Genomic DNA, 25,121 nt, shown 5'->3' on the forward strand with positions numbered 1-25,121 from the left:
GATCATTAAAAAGTCAGGAAACAACAGGTGCTGGAGAGGATGTGGAGAAATGGGAACACTTTCACACTGTTGGTGGGACTGTAAACTACTTCAAGCATTGTGGAAGACAGTGTGGCGATTCCTCAAGGATCTAGAATGAGAAATACCATTTGACCCTGTGATCCCATTACTGGGTATATACCCAAAGGATTATAAATCATGCTGCTATAAAGACACATGCACACGTATGTTTACTGCAGCACTATTCACAATAGCAAAGACTTGGAACCAACCCAAATGTCCATCAATGACAGACTGGATTAAGAAAATGTGGTACACATACACCATGGAATACTATGCAGCCATAAAAAAGGATGAGTTCATGTCCTTTGTAAGGATATGGATGCAGCTGGAAACCATCATTTTCAGCAAACTATCGCAAGAACAGAAAACCAAACACTGCATGTTCTCACTCATAGGAGGGAATGAACAATGAGAACACTTGGACACAGGAAGGGGAACATAACACACCGGGGCCTGTCGTGGGGTTGGGTGAGGGGAGAGGAAATAGCATTAGGAGATATACGTAATGTAAATGACAAGTTAATGGGTGCAGCACACCAATATGGCACACATATATATATGTAACAAACCTGCATATTGTGCATATGTACCCTAGAACTTAAAGTATAATAAAAAAAAAAAGACAACCCTCACAATGGGTGAAAATATTTGCAAGTCATATATGTGATGAGGGTTTCATATCTAGAAAATATAAAGAACTTCTACAATTCTCAAACAGAAAGAGAAACAACCCAATTAACAAACATGTGAAAGACTTGAATAGACATTTTGTCAAAGAAGATAAATAAATGACCAATGAAAAAGCATGAAAAGATACTCAACATCGTAAGTCGTTACAGAATTATAAATCAAAACCACAAGGAGTTATGCCACTTCACAAATGACTAGGAGAGTTATAATTTTTTTTAAATGGGAAAATAATTGTTGGCAAGGACATTGAAATGTACAATGTTACAGCTACCATGGAAAATATTTTGCAGTTCCTCAGTTCCTCAAAAAGTTAAAGAATTATCATACAAACCAGCAATTCCACTCCTCAAAAGACTTGAAAATGGGGACTGAAACAGATACTTGCATATAAATGATCATAACAGCATTATTCACAATAGCCCAAAGGTGGAAACAACATAAGTATCTATCAACAAATGAGTGGATAAACAAAAGGTGGTGTACATCCAATAATGGAATGTTATTTGGCCATAAACAGGAATGATGTTTTGATTCTACAACATGGATGAACCTTGAGAATATTATCCTAGGTGAAATAAACCAAACACAAAAGGATGAACTGTAAGATTCCACTTATTCGAAATATCTAGATCAGGCAAATTCATAGAGACAAAGAGATTAGAGGTAACCAGGAACTGAGGAATGGGAAAGTTATTGCTTACGGGGCACAGAGTTTCTGTTTGTGGTGATGAAAAAATTTTGAAAATAGTGGTGAAAACTGTAAAACATTATGAATGTAATTAATGCAACTGTATTATATACTTAAAAATGTTTAAAATGGCAAATTTTGTTATATATATTTTATCACATTAAAAATTAATTGTTTAACAAATATATTAAAGGGGATTGTGTTTATAACACATGTAGAAGTACAATGTATGACAGCAGCACAAAGAATGGGAGAAGGAAATGGAGGCATTCTATTTTAAGGTACTTACATCATACTTAAAATGGAAAATATTATTTGACTGTGTAGAGTATGATTTTTAAAAAAGTATTTTGTAAACCCTAGTGCAACTACAGTTGATCTGTGAAAATGGAGGTTTAAACTGTGTGGGTCCACTTAAATGGGAATTTTCTTCCACTGCTGCTACCCCTGAGAAAGCAAGACCAAACCCTCATCTTCCTACTCCTCCTCTGCCTAACTCAAGGTGAAGATGAGGCTACAGACCTTTATGATGAGCCACTTAATGAACAGTAAATATATTTTCTCCTCCTTATGATTTTCTTTTTCTTTTTTCTTTTTTTTGAGACAAAGTCTTCCTCTGTCGCCCAGGCCGAAGTGCAGTGGCATGATCTCGGCTCACTACAACATCTACCTCCTGGGTTCAAGCAATTCTCCTGTCTCAGCCTCCCGAGTAGCTGGAATTACAGGTATGCACCACAATACCCAAATTTTTGTATTTGCCATAGAGATGGGGTTTTACCATGTTGGCCAGGCTAGTCTCGAACTCCTGACCTCAAGTGATATGCCTGTCTCAGCCTCCCAAAGTGCTGGGATTACACAGGTGTCAGCCACCACGCCCAGCCTCCTCATGATTTTCTTAACAAAATTTTCCTTTCTCTAGTTTACTTTTTTGTAAGAATACAATATATAATACATACAAAATGTGTGTTGTTTATGTTATTGGTAAGACTTCTGATCAATAGTAGGCTATTAGTAATTTTGGGTGAGTCAAAATTCACACTTGGACTTTCTAATGCACTGGGGGCTTGGGGACCCCTAACCTCCAAGATGTTGAAGGGTCAATTGTACAAAAAAAAAGAAGTATAGTTGATGTTGGAAATAAAATGAAGCAATTTTTTTAAAGCTCTAAAAATTCAAAAGAGAAAGAAAAAAGAACAGATGGGATAACTAGAAAATAAAGAGCAAGATGGTAGACTTAAACACAAATTTAGATAATTATACTGAATTTAATGATCTAAATAACATATTTAAAGACAGATATTCTCAGACTTGATAAAAAAGCAAAACTGAGAGGAGTCATGTTACCACAATGGCAGAGTAGAAGCAATCTGGCTTCACTCTTCCCCACAGAAAACCAAAACAACTATCCAGTACCAATTACCCTCACGAGCATCCCAGAAACCAAAACGGAGGCTGTGATGATCCCGGGGGGCCAGAGAGAAGCAAAAAACTTCAAGCAGAAGGTTAGATAAACAGACTACTCCATCCACAACACCCCGACCTCAAGCTGCTGGGCCGCATGTGGAAAAACTCCCATGGACTCACAATACTACACTGAAAGAAGTGAGGTAAAGGCAGACAGACACCTTTATCTCCATGTTGGGTTCTTTCACAGAAAAATCATTCCTGCTTCAACCTAAGGGAAGCATCTTTGCCTATAGGGTAAAAAAAAATCCTAAAGGCAGCCAAAGACAATGGGTAGAGATGGGGTTAGCAATCCCCAATGAACAAAACTCAGTGATACTCTTCATCTCAGCCAAAAAAGACACCAAATCAGAGAGGTTGTTCAGCAGTATCATGGTTTGGAAGCATGCTCATGAGTCCATGAGGCTATGAAGCCCTAGCCAGCCTTCCCACGCTGCCAGGGTATCCTTTTATTGTAGACACTCCCAGTCCACAACAGTAAGCATTCTGAACTTTTACAAGAGCTGCAAAAGTTAATTTTTTGACAAGATAAACAATATTGACAAACCTGTAGGTAGAATAAGGAAAAAAGAAAAGACTCAAATAAATTAATTCAGAGATGAAATGAGATATGATAACCAATACCACAGAAATATAAAGGATCATTAGACACTATTATGAGTAACTATATACCAACAAATTGGAAAACCTAGAAGGAATGGATAAATTCCTGGACACATACAACCTAAGATTGAAATATAAAGACACAGAAAACCTAAACAGACCAATAACCAGTAATGTGATTGAAGCAATAAAAAGTCTGCCATCAAGAAAAAGCTTAGGACCTGATGGCTTCACTGCTTAATTCTAATAAACATTTAAAAAAAGAACTAATACCAATTATACTCAAACTATTCCAAAAACGTGAAGAGGACAGAATATTTTCAATCTCATTCTATGAAGACAGCATTATCCTAATACCAAAACCAGAAAAGGACACAACTAAAGAAGTAAACTACAGAGTAGTATCCCTCCCAGATGAACACAGATGCAGAAATCCTCAACAAAATACTAGCAAACTGAACTTAATAGCACATTAAAAAGATCATTCACCATGATTAGGTGGGATTCAGATGGTTCAACATATGCAAATTAATAATCATGATACATCACATCAACAGAATAAAGGACAAAAACCATATCATCATTTCAATAGATGCTGAAAAAGCATTTGATAAAAATAAACATACCTTCATGATAAAAAAAATTTTCAACAAACTCAGTAAAGAAGAAATATACATCAAAACAATAAAAGCCACATATGACAAATCCAGAGCTAATGTCATACTGAACATGGAAAAATTGCAAGACTTTCCTCTAAGATCTAGAACATGACAAAGATGCTTACTTTCACCACTTTTATGCAACATAGTGTTGGAAGTCCTACCCAAAGCAATTAGAAAAGAGAATGAAATAAAGAGCACTCAAATTACAAAGGAAAAAGTCAAATTGTCCTGTCTGCAGATGACATGATCTAATACTTAAGACACCAACAAACAGCCATTAGACTGATAAACAAATTCAGTAAAGTTGCAAGATATAAAATCAACATATTAAAATCAGTAGCATTTCTATATGCCAAAAGCAAACAATTTGAAAAGCAAATTAAGAAAGCAATCCCATTTACAACAGCTACAAAGAATATAAAATACCTAGGAATCAACTGAACCAAAAAAGTTAAAAAAAAATCTATACAAGGAAAACTATAAGACACTGATGAAAGAGGGAGGACACCAAAAAATGGAAAGACAGCCCATGTTCATTAATTAGAAGAATTAATATTGTTAAAATGTCCATCCTACCCAAAGCAATCTACAGATTCAGTGCAATTCCTATCAAAATACCAATGATATTCTTCACAAAAATAGGGGAAAATATATATATATATATATATATATTTATACACACACACACACACACAATGGAATATTACTCAGCCAAAATTTTAAAAAAAGAATGAAATCTATTTGCAGCAACATGAGTAAGGCCGGATGACTTTTTGTTAAGTGAAATAAGCCAGAAATACAAAGACAAATATTGCAGGTTCTCACCTATATATGGGAGTTTAAAAAAATTGATCTCATGGAGGTAGACAGTAAAATGGTGGTTAATAGAGATTGGGATGCATGTGGGGAGAGGAGAATGAAGAAAAGCTAGCTAATGAGTATAATGGTACAGTTAGATGGAATAACTTCTAGTGTTCGATAGCACAGTAGGTTGACTACAGTTAACAATAATTTGTTGTATATTTCAAAATACCTAGAAGAGAAGACTTGGAACATTCCCTACACAAAGACATAATAAATGGCTGAGGCAATGGATATCCCAATTACCGTGATTTGACCATTACACATTTTATGCATGTATCAAAAAAAACACATGTACCTGATAAGTATGTTCAATTATAACTTATTTATCAATGAAAAAGCAAGACTGAGGGACTTCCACTTCCTCTTAGGATGTATTAAGTCACAACATTAATGTCGCATCTAAAAATGAGTAAAGGCTGGATAATTTATAAAATCACAACTTTTCATGAACCCATCAGAAAACTGACGTTGCAAGAAAACCAAGCGATCTGAACGCCAAAGAATGACCAATCCTCTTTCAGATGAGAATAGACACTTCAAAAGTCATCAAGTGGATACTGTGACAAAGTAACAAGGAAAAACTATGAAACCACCACAGATCAGAAATCTAATAATCTATTGATAGAAGTACAAATAGGACACAGTACCAGCTGGGAAAAAAGTGAGCAAAAACACTGAGGAGTTAGGATGAAACAGCTACAAAAAAGATATACCCTTGGACTTCAAGACTGTGAAAATAGAAACTGAATGGTCCTTACCGTCCATGAAGTCTATAATAGGCCAGCTGAAGTGCAAGCTGAATAAATGTGTCCGGGTGAAGCATCTTGTTCTTGGTTAGCTTTTTGCCGAAAGATGTAAAGGCATAAGCCGCAATCTGTAGATCAGATGCCTAAGAAGAAGAATTAAATGAGAACAGTGAAAAATCATCTAAGGAGAATATACCAAAGAGAACCAAATTATCACCTGCATTAAAGTAATCACCAGACATAAAGAATTAAAGGTGTTAAAGGCATAATTTTAAAATTTTTGTGCAGACATGCTTGGATGACAGCCAAATTTTTACATATGGTTGTTAAAAGAAAAAATCATGATTATTTAAGAGAAAAGTGAAAAATATACCTCCCTGAGATACTGGGCTTTAGCTTGGCTGATGTCATTTAATACTTTCTCATCCACAGTGAAAATAAGCTCTTCTGGAAGTGGTATATCTCGTACCTTCTCTGAACCCTGAAAATAGGAACAACTTAAAATATTTTATCTATAAAATTATTAGGAGAAAAATGATGAAATACTTATTCAAACATACCTTCCATCTTCCTTCATTCTGAAAAATTTTCTCATCCACATAATAACTGATGCTCACCATAACCATTGCATCAAAAGGGGCATGCTAAAATGAGAACACACAAGATTTCTGAATACTTTATGTCAACTTAAAACATGACCAAATATTTTATTTTCACTTTGTGTCTATTCTTAACAGATAATAAAGCATAGAGTCTTCAAATGCCTCACCTCCTGATGATAAGATATAGGATTCCCTATGGTTCAGTAACTGCTGTATTTTATTTTTTGGAAAAAAAAAAATTGTTTAAATTTGGAAGCACCTAGTAGGGCTCCCGGTGGGGCTTGGGGTCATGAGGGTGTATAGTGTATAAAGTAACATATAAACAATCTAGATAAACTAATTGCTATTTTTACTAGAAGTCAAAGCAAGTGTATATATGTGATACGAAGATGTTCTGGAATTGCAAGAACGGGGTGGAAAAGCAGATGGGGATGGCAGCCTATCTGAAAGCATTTGGGATGGACATGAACTTCTTTAGGTAAGGACTTAGGCCACTTAGTGAATATTAGAAAGCATAACCATTTTGTGTTTTTTATATATATGAGGGTCCCGATGTGATAATTCTCAGTTTAAGAAATGTGGGAAAGATAGGCTGGGTGTTACAGGGGTGTTTCAGGTTTGCCAGGTATATTCAGAGAAAGAAATTGCAGTTAGTGAATTTTCCCATCATTTATACTGAAGAACAAAGTTTTTGCCTGCATTTTCCCCATGTTCCTTAGATGAGAGTTACATCAGATGGTTCCTTGTGACTGTCACCACTTTACATTAGACACAGATATCATTCATGATCTGAACATGACACTGAGAGCTTGGGAGGGAAAGAAGGGAAGTCTCAAGATATGGGCCCAGTTTCAGAGGAGTAATTAGGTGTCTTAAATGTCACCCTAACACTATAGCTCTGCAGCCTGTATCATGGCCCAGTGGAGCCTATAAACACAATTTATTGTTACCAGGCAACAACTACATCAGGAAAGGCTTTTGAGGGAGGTCAGTATAAGATGCTTGAGCAGTTTATCTGCCAGCAACAGCACACATGACAAGACTCACAGGTCACTGACAAACCCATTTGCTAACAGTATCTCACAACTGTGTGGTACTTTACAATTTTACAAAGAATTTTCAGACATTATCACATATACTGTTTTATTTAAGACATTTTACAACTATTTTACTGGAGCCAGTAGGAAATAGCAAGAATGAAGGATGTCTCTTTGAGTTATAATTCTAAGCACCCATCTCCTAATGGAAACCTAATAATCTCAAAAAAGTTAGAAAATATATAAAATTCCAATGCTATCCTGATGCTTTATTTGTTCACATAATTTTTGCCTTTCATTTCTTGCACTTACACAGAGGCAATATGTGTTGACAAAGTGTTTAAGAATGTAGGCTTTGGTTCTGAATTCAAACTACTTCCTAGTTGTGCAATAGTAAGAAAGTTACTTTGCTTTCTAATTAAACTGCCTCATTTCTCAGTAGAGATAATGCATACATACATACATGCTGTGAAAAATGATTTTTATACCACTTATACTGTACTTACTAAGGATCTGGCTCACAGCAATAATTAGTAACTACTGTTATTATTAACTAAGGTTTTTACATGCTTCCTGTGCACCCTCTGCAAAGCCTTACATAAAGCCTACAATATAGAGAAGACAGCATAGTTGACTTCAGGTTTATAAAATATAAGGGAAATGGAATTAATATAATCACAAAAGAACATATTCAAACAATTATGATTATGGAACAGCAACATGGCTTGAAGGTAAAATAGCTTTATTTTACAGTACTTTTTTTTTTTTTTTTTTTTTTTTTTTTTGAGGTAGGGTCTTATTCTGTTGCCTGGGTGGGAGTGCAGTGGTACAACCATGGCTCACTGCAACCTGGACCTCCTAGGCTCAAGTGATCCTCCCACCTCAGCCTCCCAAGTAGTTGGGAGTATAGGTATGCATTATCATGCCCAGCTCATTTTTTATTTTTTGTAGAGATGGGGGTCTCACTATGTTGCCCAAGCTGGTGTTGAACTGCTGGAATCAAATCCTCCCACCTTGGTCTCCCAAAGTGCTAGGATTACAGGCATAAGCTCCCATGTCTGGCCTACAGCATATGTATTTCACTAATGATGATTTACAAAGGTTAAACTGCACTGTCTATAATCATCTTGGGTTAGAAGGGAAACCTCCATGGAATTTAACGCAAATTATCAGGTGGAGATAATCAGATCAATTTTATAAATATATGCATGTTAATGCACACACATAAAACATGTCCACACACTATAGAAAAGCACCTCAGTTGTGCTGAGAGATATGCTCATTATGAGCCCAGTATTCTTTATTCAGAGACAGACAATATTATCAAAATTATTTTCATCCTGAGTTTGTGTGAACAGCAGGATACCAGCGCTATTAGTAAAAATCAGTTTAGCAAAAGGTGTTTTTTGGTAGGCTTGGGAATGAGGGACGGAAAGCAAGATGAGTTACTCTTGATGAGATTGATTTACTCTTATGTAACAATATAACATCCAATTTGAACAATTTAACATATAATGAAACACAACTCTCAAATGAGAATACTAGGTAAAAGCTAGAAAAGTATAGCTGCGAGTTACATATATAACAATAGGTCAATCAAACTATTTAAATCAGGGAAGAAAGTGGTCAGAGGGGGAAAAGTATGATGAGTATTAAGGTTAGTTTCAGAATCAGAAGAAAGGAAAATACTGTTAAGAGGAAAGAGGCAGCGTCAAAATACGTATGAAGAGGGTAACCAACTGCAGCAGACAGGTCAAAGAGAAATCAAGGGAGAAGCCAGAGGGCAGTTAACCACCTTACAAAGGGTAGTTTGCAAGGAATGGTAAGGTCATAAACCAGACTGAGGAAGGTCAAGGAGAATCAAATGAGGAGCTGAAGAGACGAAAACTGAGGCAATTAACAAGAACTATTCTGTCAACAGTAGACTCAAAGGAAGAGTAAAGAGAACATCTTCAAAATGACTCGTGGCAACTTTTCACTGTAGCTCTGATGAGATAATCCAACAGATATTCACTTTCAGTACCTATTAACCAATCCACCTTGTTCTGAAATAACAGCTACTTTGTTGTTCTTTAGGCAACCAAGCACCACTTTGTAATGGTTTGAATGAGACTGATTCTACCCACTAGATTCCAAGGTTGGGCGTGTGACCCAGGCCAAGCTCATCCAAGCACCTGATTCCCCAGGATGGGGACATGAATCACACAGGCCAATCACAACTGATGAGGATTATTCCCAGAACTTTGCTGGAACCGTTGGAAACAAAGAAGCTGACTATTTCCTTTGGGAGTCAATCAGTTATGTAGGAAAGCTATGAAGACATGAGACTGTTGGTACAACAATCACATTGGGCAGTCTACCTAAATATGAAGCCAAACAAAGGAAAGCAGCACTAAAAAATGGGAAGAGATTTCCAATGAAAGCACTTGAACACTGAAGTCAGCTTTACCCAAATTTAGCTACATCCCTTGCCAACAAATATCTTCTTAAGTTAATGTCAGTTTGATTTAGGTTTCTACCACCTAAACCTGAATATGGATTAATACAACTACTGAATCTTATTTTTTTTCTTTTTTTCTTTTTTTTGAGACAGAGTCTCAGTCTGTTGCCCAGGCTGAAGTGCACTGACCCAATCACTGCTCACTGCACCCTCAACCTCCCAGGTTCAAGCGATCCTCTTACCTCAGCCTCCCAAGTAGCTGAGACCACAGGCGCACACCACCATGTGAGGCTAATTTTTGAATTTTTTGTAGAGATGGGGTTTCATGACATCGCCCAGGCCAGTCTCCATCTGCTGGGCTCAAGTGATTCACCTGCCTTGGCCTCCCAAAGTGCTGGGATTACAGGTATAAGCCATCAGGCCAAACCCTAAACCCCTTTATAAAAAATTTTGTTCGTTCATAGACCTCCTGAATGCCTATCAGACAGTTAGTAGACAGAGCTAGTAAAGACATCCATGGGAGGGGAACAGAGGAGAAACAAGTTTTTTTTTTTTTTTTTTTTTTTTAATGAAAATGGTCAAAAATAGTAGTAACTGCCATTTTAATATCCACAGCCTAAATAGTGCTCCAAAGATCATGTGTCATTTTAGGAAAATAGTTACCTAGTTACTAGGTGAATCTTAAACTCTATAAATATATCCAAATGCATTGCTCTGTGCATAGAACACATACATAATGCCATATAATACCTTTTGAAATAGGCATTCTCAGCAAGCAGATAATACTAGGTTTTAAGAGCTTACACTACATAAATACTATATGCAAATTCCATTTTGCAGATATAGTACTAACAAACTGTTGGCCTTACTACAGAAGAAAATAACTTGTCCTATACTCTATTTTCACTGAGAATTCATAACTAAAGTTTTCACCAAAGTGCCATAAAACTAAATTAGTATTCACTTACACTGTTCCCCAGCACAAGTATTTATGGTTTATTGCCATTAATTTAATCTAAAAGATCAAAAGAGAAAAAAATTTCAGTAGTTTACTTACATCACAATTACAGCCAAATACTCCATTAGAAAAGGAAATCAAGTTATAGGATTTGTCACCCCAGCGTACTGTTGGATCTCCAATAAGGATGGCTGCAATAATCTAAAATACATTTAATTTTTCCAAATTAAAAGGGTTTAATATTGGTTTGTAAGAATTCACATCTTAAACACATGTATCATCTCACCATTCCTCTTCAGGGCAACCAAATTTAATAAAATGATAATATAGTTATACTCGAGAGAGTAATTCTGGCCCTGACTTTAGGGGTTTCTCGAAATCTCAAATCAAGAAAATCCTACCAGAAAAGAAAATGCTGGTACAATATTCATGAATGTTTACAGAACATAGAATTGAGAGGAGAAGGCTTTGTAACTTGAATAGGATAAAAGATCTTGATAAAAGTTTAGTCATTAAAGTCTAGTTAGGAGGAAATACTTTAAGAATTCATTTCCTACTAAACCTGTTTTTCAAACTGTATACTTTGGCCTATTAATGGATCATGAAATCAATTCAGTGCATCACAATCAATATTCCTTATAAAAAAGGAGAATAAAATAGACTGGAAATATCAGTGTACCTCACAGATAATAAAAGTAGTTAGTGTTCTGTGAAACTCCTATTTTATATATGTGTTTGCATGCATACCCATGTATATATAGTGGGCTGCAATCTAAATGTATTTGTAACTAAAAATTGTGGTCAAAAAAGTCTCAACAACACTGCATTAAAATACGTTCTTCCTTAAAAAGAAGTCTGGTGATTCTCCAAAAATAACAACAACAAAAAACCTCTTTCCTACAAGGCTACAAGGTTTTTCAATCCTTGATATTCTTTTCCTATTATTTAATACCAATTAACACATTATAAAATAATTTAAGTACTTTCAAAAGACTACGAGATTTCTAATACAATTACTATCTTTTATTATTCCCTGGGAAACTGAAATGTCACCCTAGGAGTGGCAGGGGAGCATAAAATAAGGCCATATTTACCCTTAACGTCATTGAAATCGATGTGTTCAGTAATTAACCAAATGATAAAATAAATGACTTACAAGGGTGACATAATTCTTAGGAGAGACACTCCCAACTATGGTGTCAAGATACACTAGTGCAGGTTATGATTAGGTTCTCGTTTCACCTTTGGCAAGAAAAGTTCATTAACCTAGAGGTCCATGTAAAACAGAAGATAGTTAAGTACCTCAGAATAATCCTCTGGTGTTACATGTGGACTGTCATCCTCCATGGAATATACCAGTAAACTACTCTGAATTTTTTCTAACAAGGCCAAGTTCTCTGCATCAAGACCAATCAGATACTCTCGTGCCTAAAGGGCAAGGAGATGATGATCAAATATTACAACTGAAATACAATACATCAAAAGAGTTTGTTAGAGAAAAGCTTCGTTAAGAAAAGTGTAAATCAGAACCTTAGCCCATCGAGTTCGCTCCTCACTAGTTAATGCTGCAATCCCAGGTCCATCAGGTTCACTATGGCACTTCTTGTGGATATATGTCAGTTGTCTTATGGAAGATGAAAAGAAGATTCAAAAACAGTACAGGCAGAAAGTAACCCCTTTGGCCTTTAAAAGGTCATAACATTGATCAATATTTAAATGTTTGGATATTATTACCCAAAGAAACCACTTATGATGCCAATAGATTTCCCACAGCACATATTTTTAAGTGATTGTGTTCTATTAATACCCAAAGCATATTTGACAATAATTTAATTTCAGTAAATAAATTTAGTTATTGGCTAAATTTAGTTTGGCTGATATATACTTTTGAAATGTGCATGCACTTCTAGGTTACAAGTAAATATCCTTTTTACTGTAAATATCCTGACAATGGAGAACTTGAAAAATATCCTGGTAATCAATTTCACAAATATCATGTACATCTTATCCAACTAAAAACTATGCACATATATATTTAACCAGAGGACTTACTGTATACTCAATTAATACCTGTGTTTTACCAAAAAAAAAAAAATAGAAATACCATGTAATCAGTTTTAAGTATTTTCATATGTGCCAATTTGTTACTTCTAATCATTATATTTTTAAAGAATCTATTAGCTAAGGATAAACTACTTCCCCTCCATAGTATTTTATTCTCCCAGATTGATGACTTTCATGTATCTTTAAACATACAGCAGATAAATAACTGGGTTCTCCCATAAAGAAATTTTCATCAGTCAAAAATCCACAGAGCTTTAATTTAGCTCTACTTCTTCATGGCACATGTTAAGAAATTACTTCAATTTAAAAGCTTTCAAGATTTTCTCAGGAAGTGAGCTAATGTAGCTTAATAAATGGTCAAAAAACACCACTAGTAGCCATCAGTTCTGACTTCATCATTCAAAACTGGAATTCATCATTTATCTACCAATTTGCATACTTTCCTCTGTTTGTTCATTATATCTGTAACACTGATAAAGAAATAATTTTCTTGCTGAAAATTTCCCCCCTTTTTATCTGCAAGTTAATGGTGTCCTGAGGAACAGAATAAGGGTTTCTTCACCAATCTGCATCTGTAGCGAGAGCAACTTGCCTTGCCTCTCTTCCTGCTTACTTGTCTTTAGTAACTACTGATTTTGTTCCAATTATAAATAAACCTTTGCAGTTTGTGGTTACTAGCATAAACTCTGAATTTCTAAATAAAATCAACTTGTTTCTCTCCATATGGTACTTGTTGCTACCTTTCCCTTATCAACTACCTCAAAGCACCAATTTTGACTATGAAACTTTTTCTTCCTCCCTGAAATGATCATTTTCATGTTCGTTTTACAAGGTGGTCATTATTACGGAGAAATTACAAAGGAAAGTGTGTTAAACCTGAAATGACATTTTAAGTTTGATAATAAAAGGTCACATAACTGCCCAAATCGTCACCACTAAGAGATGCAGACTTGGTAACAAGATAATCCCTCTTTTCCTTTAACTTGGCTAACTATGCAACTGTTTTTCAGCTACACATCTAATTTTTTATATTTCAAAGCACAAAGATTTGTATTAAAAATATCTGCATTACAGAATCATATATTTTAAAAAATATTCTATACTCCACACAATCTGGCTTTTTCTCCATCGCTTTCCGTTCACTCTTTAATTTACTGTCCTCAATTTTTGTTCTCCAGTGATCATCTTGAAACTGCTCTTCTGAAAGTCACCAATAACGCCCATTAAGGAAACCTAGTAGCTTTATCTAAGTCTAGTTTTCCTCATTATAGAATTTTGACACTCAGGAATGAATGTTAAAATTATCTTCTTACTTGAGTTTTTCACACGGTTCCATTGTGGTCTCCGTATCTCCCTGAAGTCTTTTTTATTGACCATTTGTTCTCCTTACACTGCTGAATGTGTCTTTTCCCAAATTTCTGTCACTGGCCTTTCCAAGCTCCTCTTGTAAGTTTCTCCCTAGGTAACCTCATCTACTTCTTTAATAGTTTCAATTATCACTTTTATGTAAGAGGCAACCAACTCTCTAACTTCAACACCATTTTCTCTCTCAATCTCTGTTACCAAAGTTCCAAAGTTCCAAAAGCTTGTTGGATATCTCTACTTCAATTCCTGCCAACATTTCCAACTAAATGTACATTTAAACATTATCTCCCCCCTTTCCCACAATTTTTTTTAAAAGATCTTAAAAGATAATATATGTGTAAATCTTCATGTCCTCAGATTAGGCAATGGTTTCTCAGATACAATACCAGAAGCACATGTAACAAAAACAAAAAAGATAAAATTGATTTTGTCAAAATGAAAAATATTGTACATCAAAAGAAGCTATCAAAAAAGTGAAAAGCCAAGTCTAGGAGATATAATTTGCTGAATTATATATCTGTAAAAAGACTTATATCTAAAGAACTATTACAATTCAATAATAAAAAGACAACCTCATTTAAAAATTGGTCAAGTAACTGATTAGACATCTCTCCAAGGAAGATATATACAAATGGCCAAAAGGCATGTGAAAAAAGCTTCAACATCATTATCAAATATAAACTACAACGAGATCCCACTTTACCCTTACTAGCATGGCTACAATAAAAAAGGCAGACAATAAGTGTTGGTGAAGATGTGGAGAAACTGGAACCCTAATATACTGTGCCATTTTGGAAAACTCTCTGGTAGTTTCTCAATAGTTAAACATAGAATTACCATATGACCTGGCAATTCTACTCCTAAAATATAACCAAGAGAAATGAAAACATATGTTTACATGAAAACCTGAACACAATATTCAAGGAAGCATTATGAATAATTTACTATTTGTCTATTACTCATAATAGACAAAAAGTAGAAACAACTCAAATGTCCATCAACTGATGAATAGTTGATAAAATGTGGCATATCTGTAAAATAGAATGTTATTCGGCAATAAAAAGGAATAAAGCATTCATACATGCCAAAACATGGATGAACCTTGAAAAACTTATGCTAAGTGAAAGAAGCCACACACAAAAGGCTACATGTTGTAAGATACCATTCCTATATTAATGAAATGTATAAAATAGGCACATTTATAGAGGCAGAAAGTAGACTGGTGGTTGTCAGAACTTTTGGGGTTTTTTTAAGGCAAAAACAGAAATCTAGATGTTTATGTAAAATTTCATGATTTTTCAATAGTGATTCAAATTCTGCTATCCAAGCAAAAGAGGTCACAGGCTGAATGTAGCCCATGAAGCACATGTGTTCAATTTCTGGAAGCGTGGCTTTGAATAATCCAATTATAAGCCTGAGCTAATAATTATATGTCAAATTTAAAACACACTAACTAAAACATGTAATGGGAAGACACACAAATATTATCCAAGATATAAAAGCAAATGATTAAAAAGATAAATCTGCCTAAATCAAAATTAAGATTGGACAATTTCCAAAATTTGCTTCAAGTTAACTGGAAGAAAATGTTTGCAACACACATAATCTATAAAGGATTAATGTGGAGACCATATAAATAATTGCTATAAATCAATCAGAATAAAGTAAAATAGCCAATAGAAAAATAGGCCAAAGTAACTCACAGAAAACACAAATAAGTGGCCTATAAAACATACAAAAATGCTCAACTTCACTTGTAATGAGGGATATGTAAATTCAAACAACAATGAAAACCATTTTTCACCTGTCAGTTCACTAGATATAGCTTTTTTTTTTTTTTTTTTTTTTTGAGACAGGGTCTTGGTCTGTCACCCAAGGCTGGAGTGCAGTGGCATGATCACAGTTCACTGTAGCCTCAACCTCCTGGGCTCAAGTAATCTTCCCACCCCAGCCTTCCAAGTAGCTGGGAGCACTCCCAAGTAGCACTATCATGTCCAGCTAATTTTTTAACTTTTTGTAGAGACAGGGTCCCCCTGTGTTGCCCAGGCTGGTATTCAACTCCCGACCTTATGTCATCCTTCAGCCTCAGTCTCCCAAAATGTTGCAACTACAGGCATGAGCCACTATGTCCCCCCGCCACCAGATGTTTTAAGTTTAACAGTACCATGTCAACAATGATTAGAAGTGGGTGTCCTCACACAAAATACTGGCAGAAAAAACAATGCCACTGTAGATGACAATTTGACTTAGTCAAAAATTTTAAACGTATACATCAGATGATGTGAAAATTTTACTTCTAATATCAAACCGTAGATATTTTATCCAAATACACAAAGAGGCATGTTTGAACATGTTAATTATTTGTTATAGCAACAAATGGAAACAACTTTAATGTCATATCATAGAGAAATGGTCACATCAACTATAATATATCCATTTGATGGAATTATATGTAATAGTTTAAAAGAATAAGGTAGATGTATTTGTACCAATAGAAAAGATTACATTTATTGTTGGTTAAAAGAAGCTAGTGAGAAAAATAACACTATTTTTTAAATGTGCAACTACCCCTGTGCCTCATGTCAAACACAAAAATCAGTTAACTCCAGGAAGTCTATAAATACAAATGTAAAAGGCAAAACAAAATTCTAGAACATAAGAAATTATCTTCTTGGCAATGCATTAGGGAAAAAGTTTTTAAAACAGAACACAAAATGTATCATCTGTATGGTAAAGATTAAAAGATTAATAAACTGGACTACATTCAATTAAGAACTTCTGTTTACCAGGAAGATGTGTTTAATAGAACAAAAGATCAGTTATAAACATCTTCTATTCTGTGTATTGCAACACACACGACCAAGTAAGAACTCTTACCCAGAATGTATAAAGAACTCCTACAACACTCACACACTAGTAGACATAACGACTTTGGAAAACCGGCATTATCTATTGAAGCTGAACATACACATACCCTACGACTTGGCAAATTCTCTCCTGGGTGTTTTCCAGACAGAAATACATGCATGTGTACACCAAAAGACTTACACAAGGAATTTCACAGCAGCCTTTTAAAAATAATAATGCAAACTGTAAACAACCTAAATGACTGCCCCTGGGAAGGAGTGAAAGTATGGAAGAGGGATGAGGGGAATCTTTGTGTTCTAATTTTTAGAAAATTAGAAATGTTCTAATTTTTGACCTGGGTGCAGGTTACATGAGTATTTAGCTGTACATTTCTGTGTGCAGTTTTGTACATGTTTGCAATATTTATTTAAAATAATTTAAGTTATAAATACATATATATACCCAACAATTAGAAAACAATTAGAGCAACTGATCATCTGTTAATAATATTAAAATACTGTTTATTTGGCTGGGTGTGGTGGCTCACACCTGTAATCTCAGCACTTTGGGAGGCCGAGGTGGGTGGATCACTAGGTCAGGAGATCGAGACAATCCTGGCTAACACGGTGAAACCCTGCCTTTACCAAAAATACAAAAAATTAGCCGGGCATGGTGGCGGGCGCCTGTAGTCCCAGCTACTCGGGAGGCTGAGGCAAGAGAATGGGGTGAACCTGAGAGGTGGAGCTTGCAGTGAGCTGAGATCGCGCCACTGTACTCCAGCCTGGGCGATGAGCAAGACTCTCTCAAAAATAATAATAATAATAATAATCCATGGGAAAGTAAGGGAAAGCGCAAAAGAGGTATAGTTGAAACAGCACTGACTATGAGTTTATAACTGTTGATGCTAGGAGTTGGTAACTGTTGAAGTTAGGAGATGTGTACACAGGAGTTGTCATTATATAATTCCCTATACATTTTGAAATTTTCCATAATATACTTTAAAACATACACATAGAAAATGTATACCATATGTATGTACATATATAATATATATTATATATGTATTTTTTAAGCTAGTTATGCATGTAAATTCATTGCAACAGGCACGGAAAGATGGAACACACTAAACAAGTAACAGTGATTAATTCTGAGGCAGGGAATGGAATTGGTAATACATGTAATGTTTTCCTTTTCTCCAAGTGAACATATTTATATATGTCTAGTAAAATTTAAAAACAATTTAAATTAAAAGTACAAATAGACTTTTTTAAAGAAAGCAAGTATAAAATTCTTATTTTTCAGCTTACTATCACCTTGAAAGGCAATTCTAAACATGTATATTTTAATTCAAGCAACACCATAAGACCTAATGAGACTCAAGAAAGTAGTCTGAAAACCTGAGAAGTTCTGGCGGGGTGACCAAACATCCTTCATGTATTACATCAAAGACAAAAGCTCGGCCTCGACACAGCACTACAATGTGGTTTGGGGAACGCCCTTCACTCTCTGGAAACAGAAACAGAAAACACAAGACTCAAATCTAATGCTAAACAGGAGTAAAGTTGCATATATCCAATAGAAGAAAAGTAGGTATTCTTCCAATATTTTAATCATATAGTCATCAAATATGTCACATAACAAAAACAATGTATTAATGGAATTGCAGTTACTATGCTATAAATATATACTCCTGACACTTGTTCCATGTGAGACATCTAGAAATCCATGAGTTTCAAATACCCTGAAAACCATATAAATCCCAAACTACTACAGACCTTTCTAGATTTATTTAGAAACAGAAATGGGAAGGGGAGAAGGAGACCAGTGGAATCTTGGAGGACAGCCATTTGAATTAACAGGTTTCTCTTTTGGATTATTTTAATGTTAATTACTCATCCGGTAATTTAATTACAGCAATATCTAGCTATGATAACTCAATAAAATAATTTTCAGTAGAGAAGGATACAGTATGCCTGAGTGGCAAAGGAAAAGAATTTTGTCCAGTCTGGTAACACCTGGTAAGCCACTGACAATGGATTATCTCTGATTTCTTTGGCACGCCTTAACTCCCCAAGTACTATTTGTTTGCTGTAAACCTCAGATTATTGTTATACAGCCCCATCTTTAGGTACTTGTCCTTTTGCCAAGGATCTTCTTATATGATCCCTGCCCCACCTTCTAAGAAAAGAAAACGGAAAAAGAGGAAGAAAGAGAAGATATACACTGCCGCTTGAAGGAAATATACTGGTGGGTATTATTTATGGGTCAGTATTAAATGCTTTACATACATTATCTCATGAAATATTTTCATCAACTATGAGGAAGAACAGTCTCCTGATAACATTACTCTTTTTTCTCTTATACCTATTTCCTCAAGACCTAGAGGGTGAGGTATGTATTTTCCTTGTTCCTCTTGGCTACCTCCAAACCATTTCTTCTTTCTTCCCCTTCAAAAACCTCCAGATCCTTTTATCTCTACTACCACTACTCTTTTATTGCTGTCCTCTCCTGACCACACCCCTTTCAAAGTTTAGGGCTGGGAAAGAAAAAAGAAAATAAACCTGATGCCAAATTAATCAATAAATGGTTGGAAAGGGTGAGGGTGGCAGAAGGGTGCTACCTCAGGATAAACCTGGGGGATATTTGAGCAGAAAACTGAATGAAGTGAGAAAAGTATGCCACGGAAATACCCGCAGAAGAGTGTTTCAGGCAGAGGAAACAGCAAGCACAAAGGCATCAGAATAAACATGAGTTGATCTGCTTAAAGGAAAACAAGGTCAGTGCAGCTGTGGCACAGAGAAAAGGGTAGAGTGGTAGATAAGGTTGAGACCCGATTACACTGGCCTCAGAAAGTGGTTTCCAGTATGATGGGAAGGAAATCAATGGACGGTTTTAAGCAGGGGAGTGATAATGTGATCTAACTAAAAAGATCACTCCAGCTGCTACATGGAGAACAGATTATAAGGGTGAAGAGAAGGTATGGCAAATTAGGAAGTGACTAAAGTGGTCCAGGTGAGAACAATCTATGAGAGACGGGATGGTGGCTTCGACTGGGGCCTGATACTTGAAGGAGACAAGAGGTGTATTGTTTTTCTTTTAAGATGGAAGATATTACAGATTGGAACAATTGAGTAAAGAAAGAAAACTGATAAGCAGCAGGGAGAGAGGATAATGCAAAAGCAAGGTCCCTGACTAGGCAAGAGGAACTGGGACTCAGCACAGATAGAGAAGAGTTGTCCTTAGGAGTCAGAGGAGTTAATCTATTTTTCAAAAAGAAAAGAAAAGTATATGAATTTGCAGTAACATATTACAAGGGGGTAGGGAATGGGCAAATATTTGAATTAGTATATTTACACTGGTTGCAAAAACAAGTTACTACTGACTTAGTAGCTTGAAACAACACAAATGTATTATCTTACAGGTCTAAGGACCAGAAATCTGCAATGCGGCTTACTGGGCTAAAATGAAGGTGCCATCAGGGCTGTGTTCCCTCTAGAGGCTCTAGAAGAAAATTGGTTTCCTTCCTTTCTCCAGCTTTTAGAGGCTATCCACATTCCTTGGGCTCATAAATCCCTTCTTCCATCTTCAAGACCATGAAGGGAAGATCATAACCTTCTCATATTGCCATCTCTTTGGTTCTCTCCTTTGCCTCCCTCTTCCATGTATAAGGACCCCTGTGATTATACACTTTGGGCACATGTGAATAATCCAGGATAATGTCCCCATTTCAAGGCCAACTAACTAGCAACCTGAATTCCTCTTTACCATGTAACCTAACATATTAACAATTTCAGGAATTTGAAAGTAGACATCTATGGGGGACCATTATTCTGCCCAGCACTGGAAGGCTGGTAAATGTCATGATGGGAAGAAAGCTCATATTTCTTGAGAAGAGTTTGTAAGCTAAAAAGGAGGGAGAAAGGCAAAAAACAGTCTTCTCTGGAAGAGAAAGAATAAGCTAACCAAGGAAGATAGCACAGTAGTGCTGGAGGCCAACTTGAGATTTAACTGAGATCATTAAGTGAGGTGTTGCGGTTTTCTCTGGCCAAGTAAATTGCTAGAGTAGGTATCTTTGATATGTCGAGAAAAGACAAATTAAATTTTAAACGATGTTTAGGTTTTACCACATTAGGACTGAGGAGGGGTGACAAAGATTTGAATGTGTATGCCTGGCAGTAATGATGGTGAAGAACCAGAAAGAAGCGAAGACTTAGGGAAGTAGGAATGGAGCCGTGAAGAGCAGTAGCATCATTAAACTGTAAATCACGACGTGGCCAAAGGAACAGCTGAGTTGGAGTACTGAAAGATGTAGATTCCTAGAGCTATAAACTGAAGGAAATGAGAGCCTATGGATCGTCCACAACTGACAGCTAAAATCATCAAGAATGTGACTGAGATAGTAATGGAAAGAAAGACAGGCACTGGAGCTAAAGCAATCAATAGATGAAGGGGAATGGGCAGGAGGTAAGTCACTGCAACAAGGTAGTGGTGATATAACCTGAAGGCACTTTTTTTCCCCAAAAAGGCTAAAATTGTTAAGGAAGAAGGGAAAACAGAAAGGGCAAAGGGAAACAAAAAGGATACCAACACCTCCCACAGGCCCTGTAGTGCTACGTAAAAGAAAAAGAAAAATCCCCCTTGAGCGGGTACAGGGGAAGTAGTAAGCTTAATGAATAATCAAGCTTTAGTAACATCTTTCAGAGAAAAGGTTGAGGATATAATGGATTTTGCTGATCATGAGCTCCAGAAAGTACAGCAGAATGGTGTAGGGAAGTCGTGAGGGTATATCGGAGCAATGAGAAATTTGGATCAAATTAGACCATGCACAAATCCATGAATCCAGTTGACAAGGTATAACATGAACAGTCTGGGCTTTTTGTGTAAATGTGGAAGAGAGAGATGAAAGGTATGACTGAATTAGTCTCAATGGTCTCTTGGGCGTAGGTAAAAACAAATACATAAACAACAACAGGCTGGGTGCTGTGGCTCACACGTGTAATCCCAACACTTTGGGGGCTGAAGTGGGCAGATTGCTTGAGTTCAGGAGTTCGAGACAAGCCTGGGCAACATGGCAAAACCCAGTCTCCACAAAAAATACAAAAATTAGCCAGGTGTGGTGGCATGTGCCTGGTCCCAGCTACTCAGGAGGCTGAAGTGGGAGGACTGCCAGAGCCCAGGAGGTCGAGGGTGCAGTGAGCCGTAATCGCACCTGCATTCCACCCTGGGTGACAGACCAAAAAAAAAAAAAAAAAAAAAGACAAGCAAAAAACAAAAAACTAGTTCTAATTATAGCCCGCTTATTGAGACTAACCTCAGTGGCTTAAATGCTGCCCATCCTATCAACACTCATTTTTTCAATTTTCTCTCTTATTTTTTTCTTTTATTTTTTTGAGATGGAGTCTCACTCTGTTGCCCAGGCTGGAGTGCAGTGGCATGATCTCAGCTCACTGCAACCTCCTATTCATGAACTTAAGCGATTCTCCTGCCTCAGGTTCCCGTGTAGCTGGGACTACAGGTGTGAGCCAGTGTGCCCAGCTAAATTTTCTGTATTTTTAGTAGAGATGGGGTTTCACCATGTTGGCCAGGCTGTTCTCAAACTCCTGACCTCAGGTGATCTGCCCACCTAGGCCTCCCAAAGTGCTGGGACTACAGGCATGAGCCACCATGCCTGGCCCAATTTTCACTTTACTCAGGATAGATTCAATGGTCCCAAATTATTTCACCGTTACAAAAAGCTTTCATCCTTCAGCCCCTCTTCCTTTGCACCTGCCCCTCCTGCCCCTCACTGATGCTAAAGAAAAAAACACAACACGTCATCTCATCTAACTTTAAATGCATGAGCACACATCTCAAATGGGCACTCAGCAGTGTTCAGTAACTCCATTATTTCCACAGCATGTTTATTTTTCCCACTTTCCAAAAAGAATATTTCAAACCTCCTTTCTCTTCAAATCTTCCATCCCAGTTGATGACTTCAGTTTTTATTTCACTAAAAACATAAGCAATACAAAGTACCTCCTCATCTTCCTACAGCAAAACTGGCCAATCTGTTTGCTTCTAGATTCACACTTTCTGCGTTCCCTCCTATTGCTTCTCTTCTTTGATCCTGTCAAAGACTAACCCTCCACCTTTCTGCTCTTGATCCTCTTGCCTTTTACCTTCTCAATGACTTTGGCTCCTTATCATCTCCCCTGCAAGATTATTTTTCCTCCCCTCCTGTATCAATGCCTATGATGTAATATCACAATCTTAAAAAAATTATTTTTGATCTCCCAGTGCACATCAAAACTTTTCTTGCAAGCATTATTTCCAGACGTTACCACTTCATCAATCTGCTTTTGTCTCTTCCAGCTGGGCTTCCCTCTTCAACTTTCACTAAAACTGCATTTTAAATGCAAACCAAACACCTTACCTTGGTTTATAAATTACCGTATGATCTACCTTCTAGTCACCTTTCCAATCTGCCCATCCATCTCCCTCCTGTGTACCCTGCTCCGTCCATACTGCCCTTTGAATCTGCCAAGTTTATTCCTGCCCAGGGCATTCTGCCCTTAACACACACAAAAAATAACAACAACAACAAAAGTGAGCTAAACAAAAGAAAGCCAAAAAACTCTGCAGGTTCATCTTATCATTCAGATCCTTGGAGAGGCCTTCCCTGACTATCTAATATAAAACAGCCATGTAGTTACTTATCTTATTTGAACACTCTATATACTATTTGCCATGAATTCTGATTTTTTTTCATGTCTACCTCACACTTTATCCCTATCTCTACATGTCTTCACATGTAAGCCCCAAAATATAATAACCATGTCAGCTTCAACCAACATGTCAAGAGATGCATCATTAATGAATCCCCATTTTACAAACTATAACTCAAAAGAGTCACCTTATCTAAGGATATACCTACTAAGTGATAAAGACAATTCAAAACTAGGTCTATTGATATTAGTTCTTAACTGGTATGCATATTTTCTTTTTTTGCTATTACTCTTCTTACATTGATTTTATCTTGTTCATCTTTTACATTAAACTTCAGACCATGAATAACTCAGTTTCCCTAATCCTTTAATTGTTTCACTGTTAACATCAAGGTAAATATATGTGGGCTTGAGGACATTAAATATCTCAAGCATGTAAATAAGTTTACAAAGAAGAGTTGAATTCCACATGAAAGTAAGCTCATATCCCTCATACTATGAGCATGATTGGCTATAAATATTTTACTTTTAAATAACATTTTCTGTAAGAAAAAAAATCCATTCATAATTACACTCTTCAGTAAGTGTAAACTGAGAAAAAAACAGTGACCACAGCAGATATTTCCATTTCAAGATAAGCTAGGACACCAAGCAGAAACTGCCATTAAACTGCCAGTTTAAAAAAAAAAATTGATGAGTCAATCTGAACTCATGTGTCTCTAAGAAGAGTGACTCCAAGCCAGGCATGGTGCCCCATGCCTGTAATCTCCGCACTTCTGGAGGCTGAGGTGGACAGACTGCTTGAGCCCAGGAGTTTGAGACCAGCCTGGGCATCATGGTGAAACTCCGTCTCTACAAAAAATACACAGTTAGCCAGGTGTGGCAGTGCCTGCCTATAGTCCCAGCCACTCGTGAGACTGAGGCAAGAGGACCACTTGTGTCCAAGAGGTGGAGGTTGCAGTGAGCTGAGATCGCAACCTGGTCAACAGAGTGAGACCCTGTCTCAAAAAAAAATAAAACAATAAAAAAAAAGGAAGAGTGACTCCAGGCTTTTACCTCATGTAAGGTGGAGGGACAAGCAGACTCACAGGGAGACTGCGGCATGATAAGCACATATAAGCAAACACTTAAAAAGACAATTCAGGTAATAAAAAATGACAGTAGAAAGAGAAGCATCCAGATCATATGTTTCAGGATTTTCTTAATACTCTGATTCTACTCTTCAACTAAACTTTAAACTTTCAAATGATGGAATATAAGCATCAGGTTTGTGTTGAACCATGTAAGACATATTTAGAAAATCCATCGCCATAAATCACATCCG

The 25,121-nt window shown here is 36.4% G+C and overlaps 1 protein-coding gene across 3 annotated transcripts in view; it reads right to left on the reverse strand.

Moving 5' to 3' along the window:
* Positions 1 to 25,121, reverse strand: part of CROT (carnitine O-octanoyltransferase) — a 55,736-nt gene that overhangs the window by 15,000 nt on the left and 15,615 nt on the right. For all 3 annotated transcript variants that reach the window (XM_038004568.2, XM_007982309.3, XM_038004569.2), the window contains 7 exons: positions 18,491 to 18,599; positions 12,348 to 12,441; positions 12,120 to 12,245; positions 10,917 to 11,018; positions 6,341 to 6,424; positions 6,154 to 6,261; positions 5,793 to 5,923 (listed from right to left, as the gene is read on the reverse strand). In XM_038004568.2, coding sequence (XP_037860496.1) covers positions 5,793 to 5,923; positions 6,154 to 6,261; positions 6,341 to 6,424; positions 10,917 to 11,018; positions 12,120 to 12,245; positions 12,348 to 12,441; positions 18,491 to 18,599 — 754 coding nt within the window. The remainder of the gene's footprint in view (positions 1 to 5,792; positions 5,924 to 6,153; positions 6,262 to 6,340; positions 6,425 to 10,916; positions 11,019 to 12,119; positions 12,246 to 12,347; positions 12,442 to 18,490; positions 18,600 to 25,121) is intronic.

The sequence above is a fragment of the Chlorocebus sabaeus genome, chromosome 21 (genome assembly GCF_047675955.1).
Source record: "Chlorocebus sabaeus isolate Y175 chromosome 21, mChlSab1.0.hap1, whole genome shotgun sequence".
NCBI classification, from domain to species: domain Eukaryota; kingdom Metazoa; phylum Chordata; class Mammalia; order Primates; family Cercopithecidae; genus Chlorocebus; species Chlorocebus sabaeus.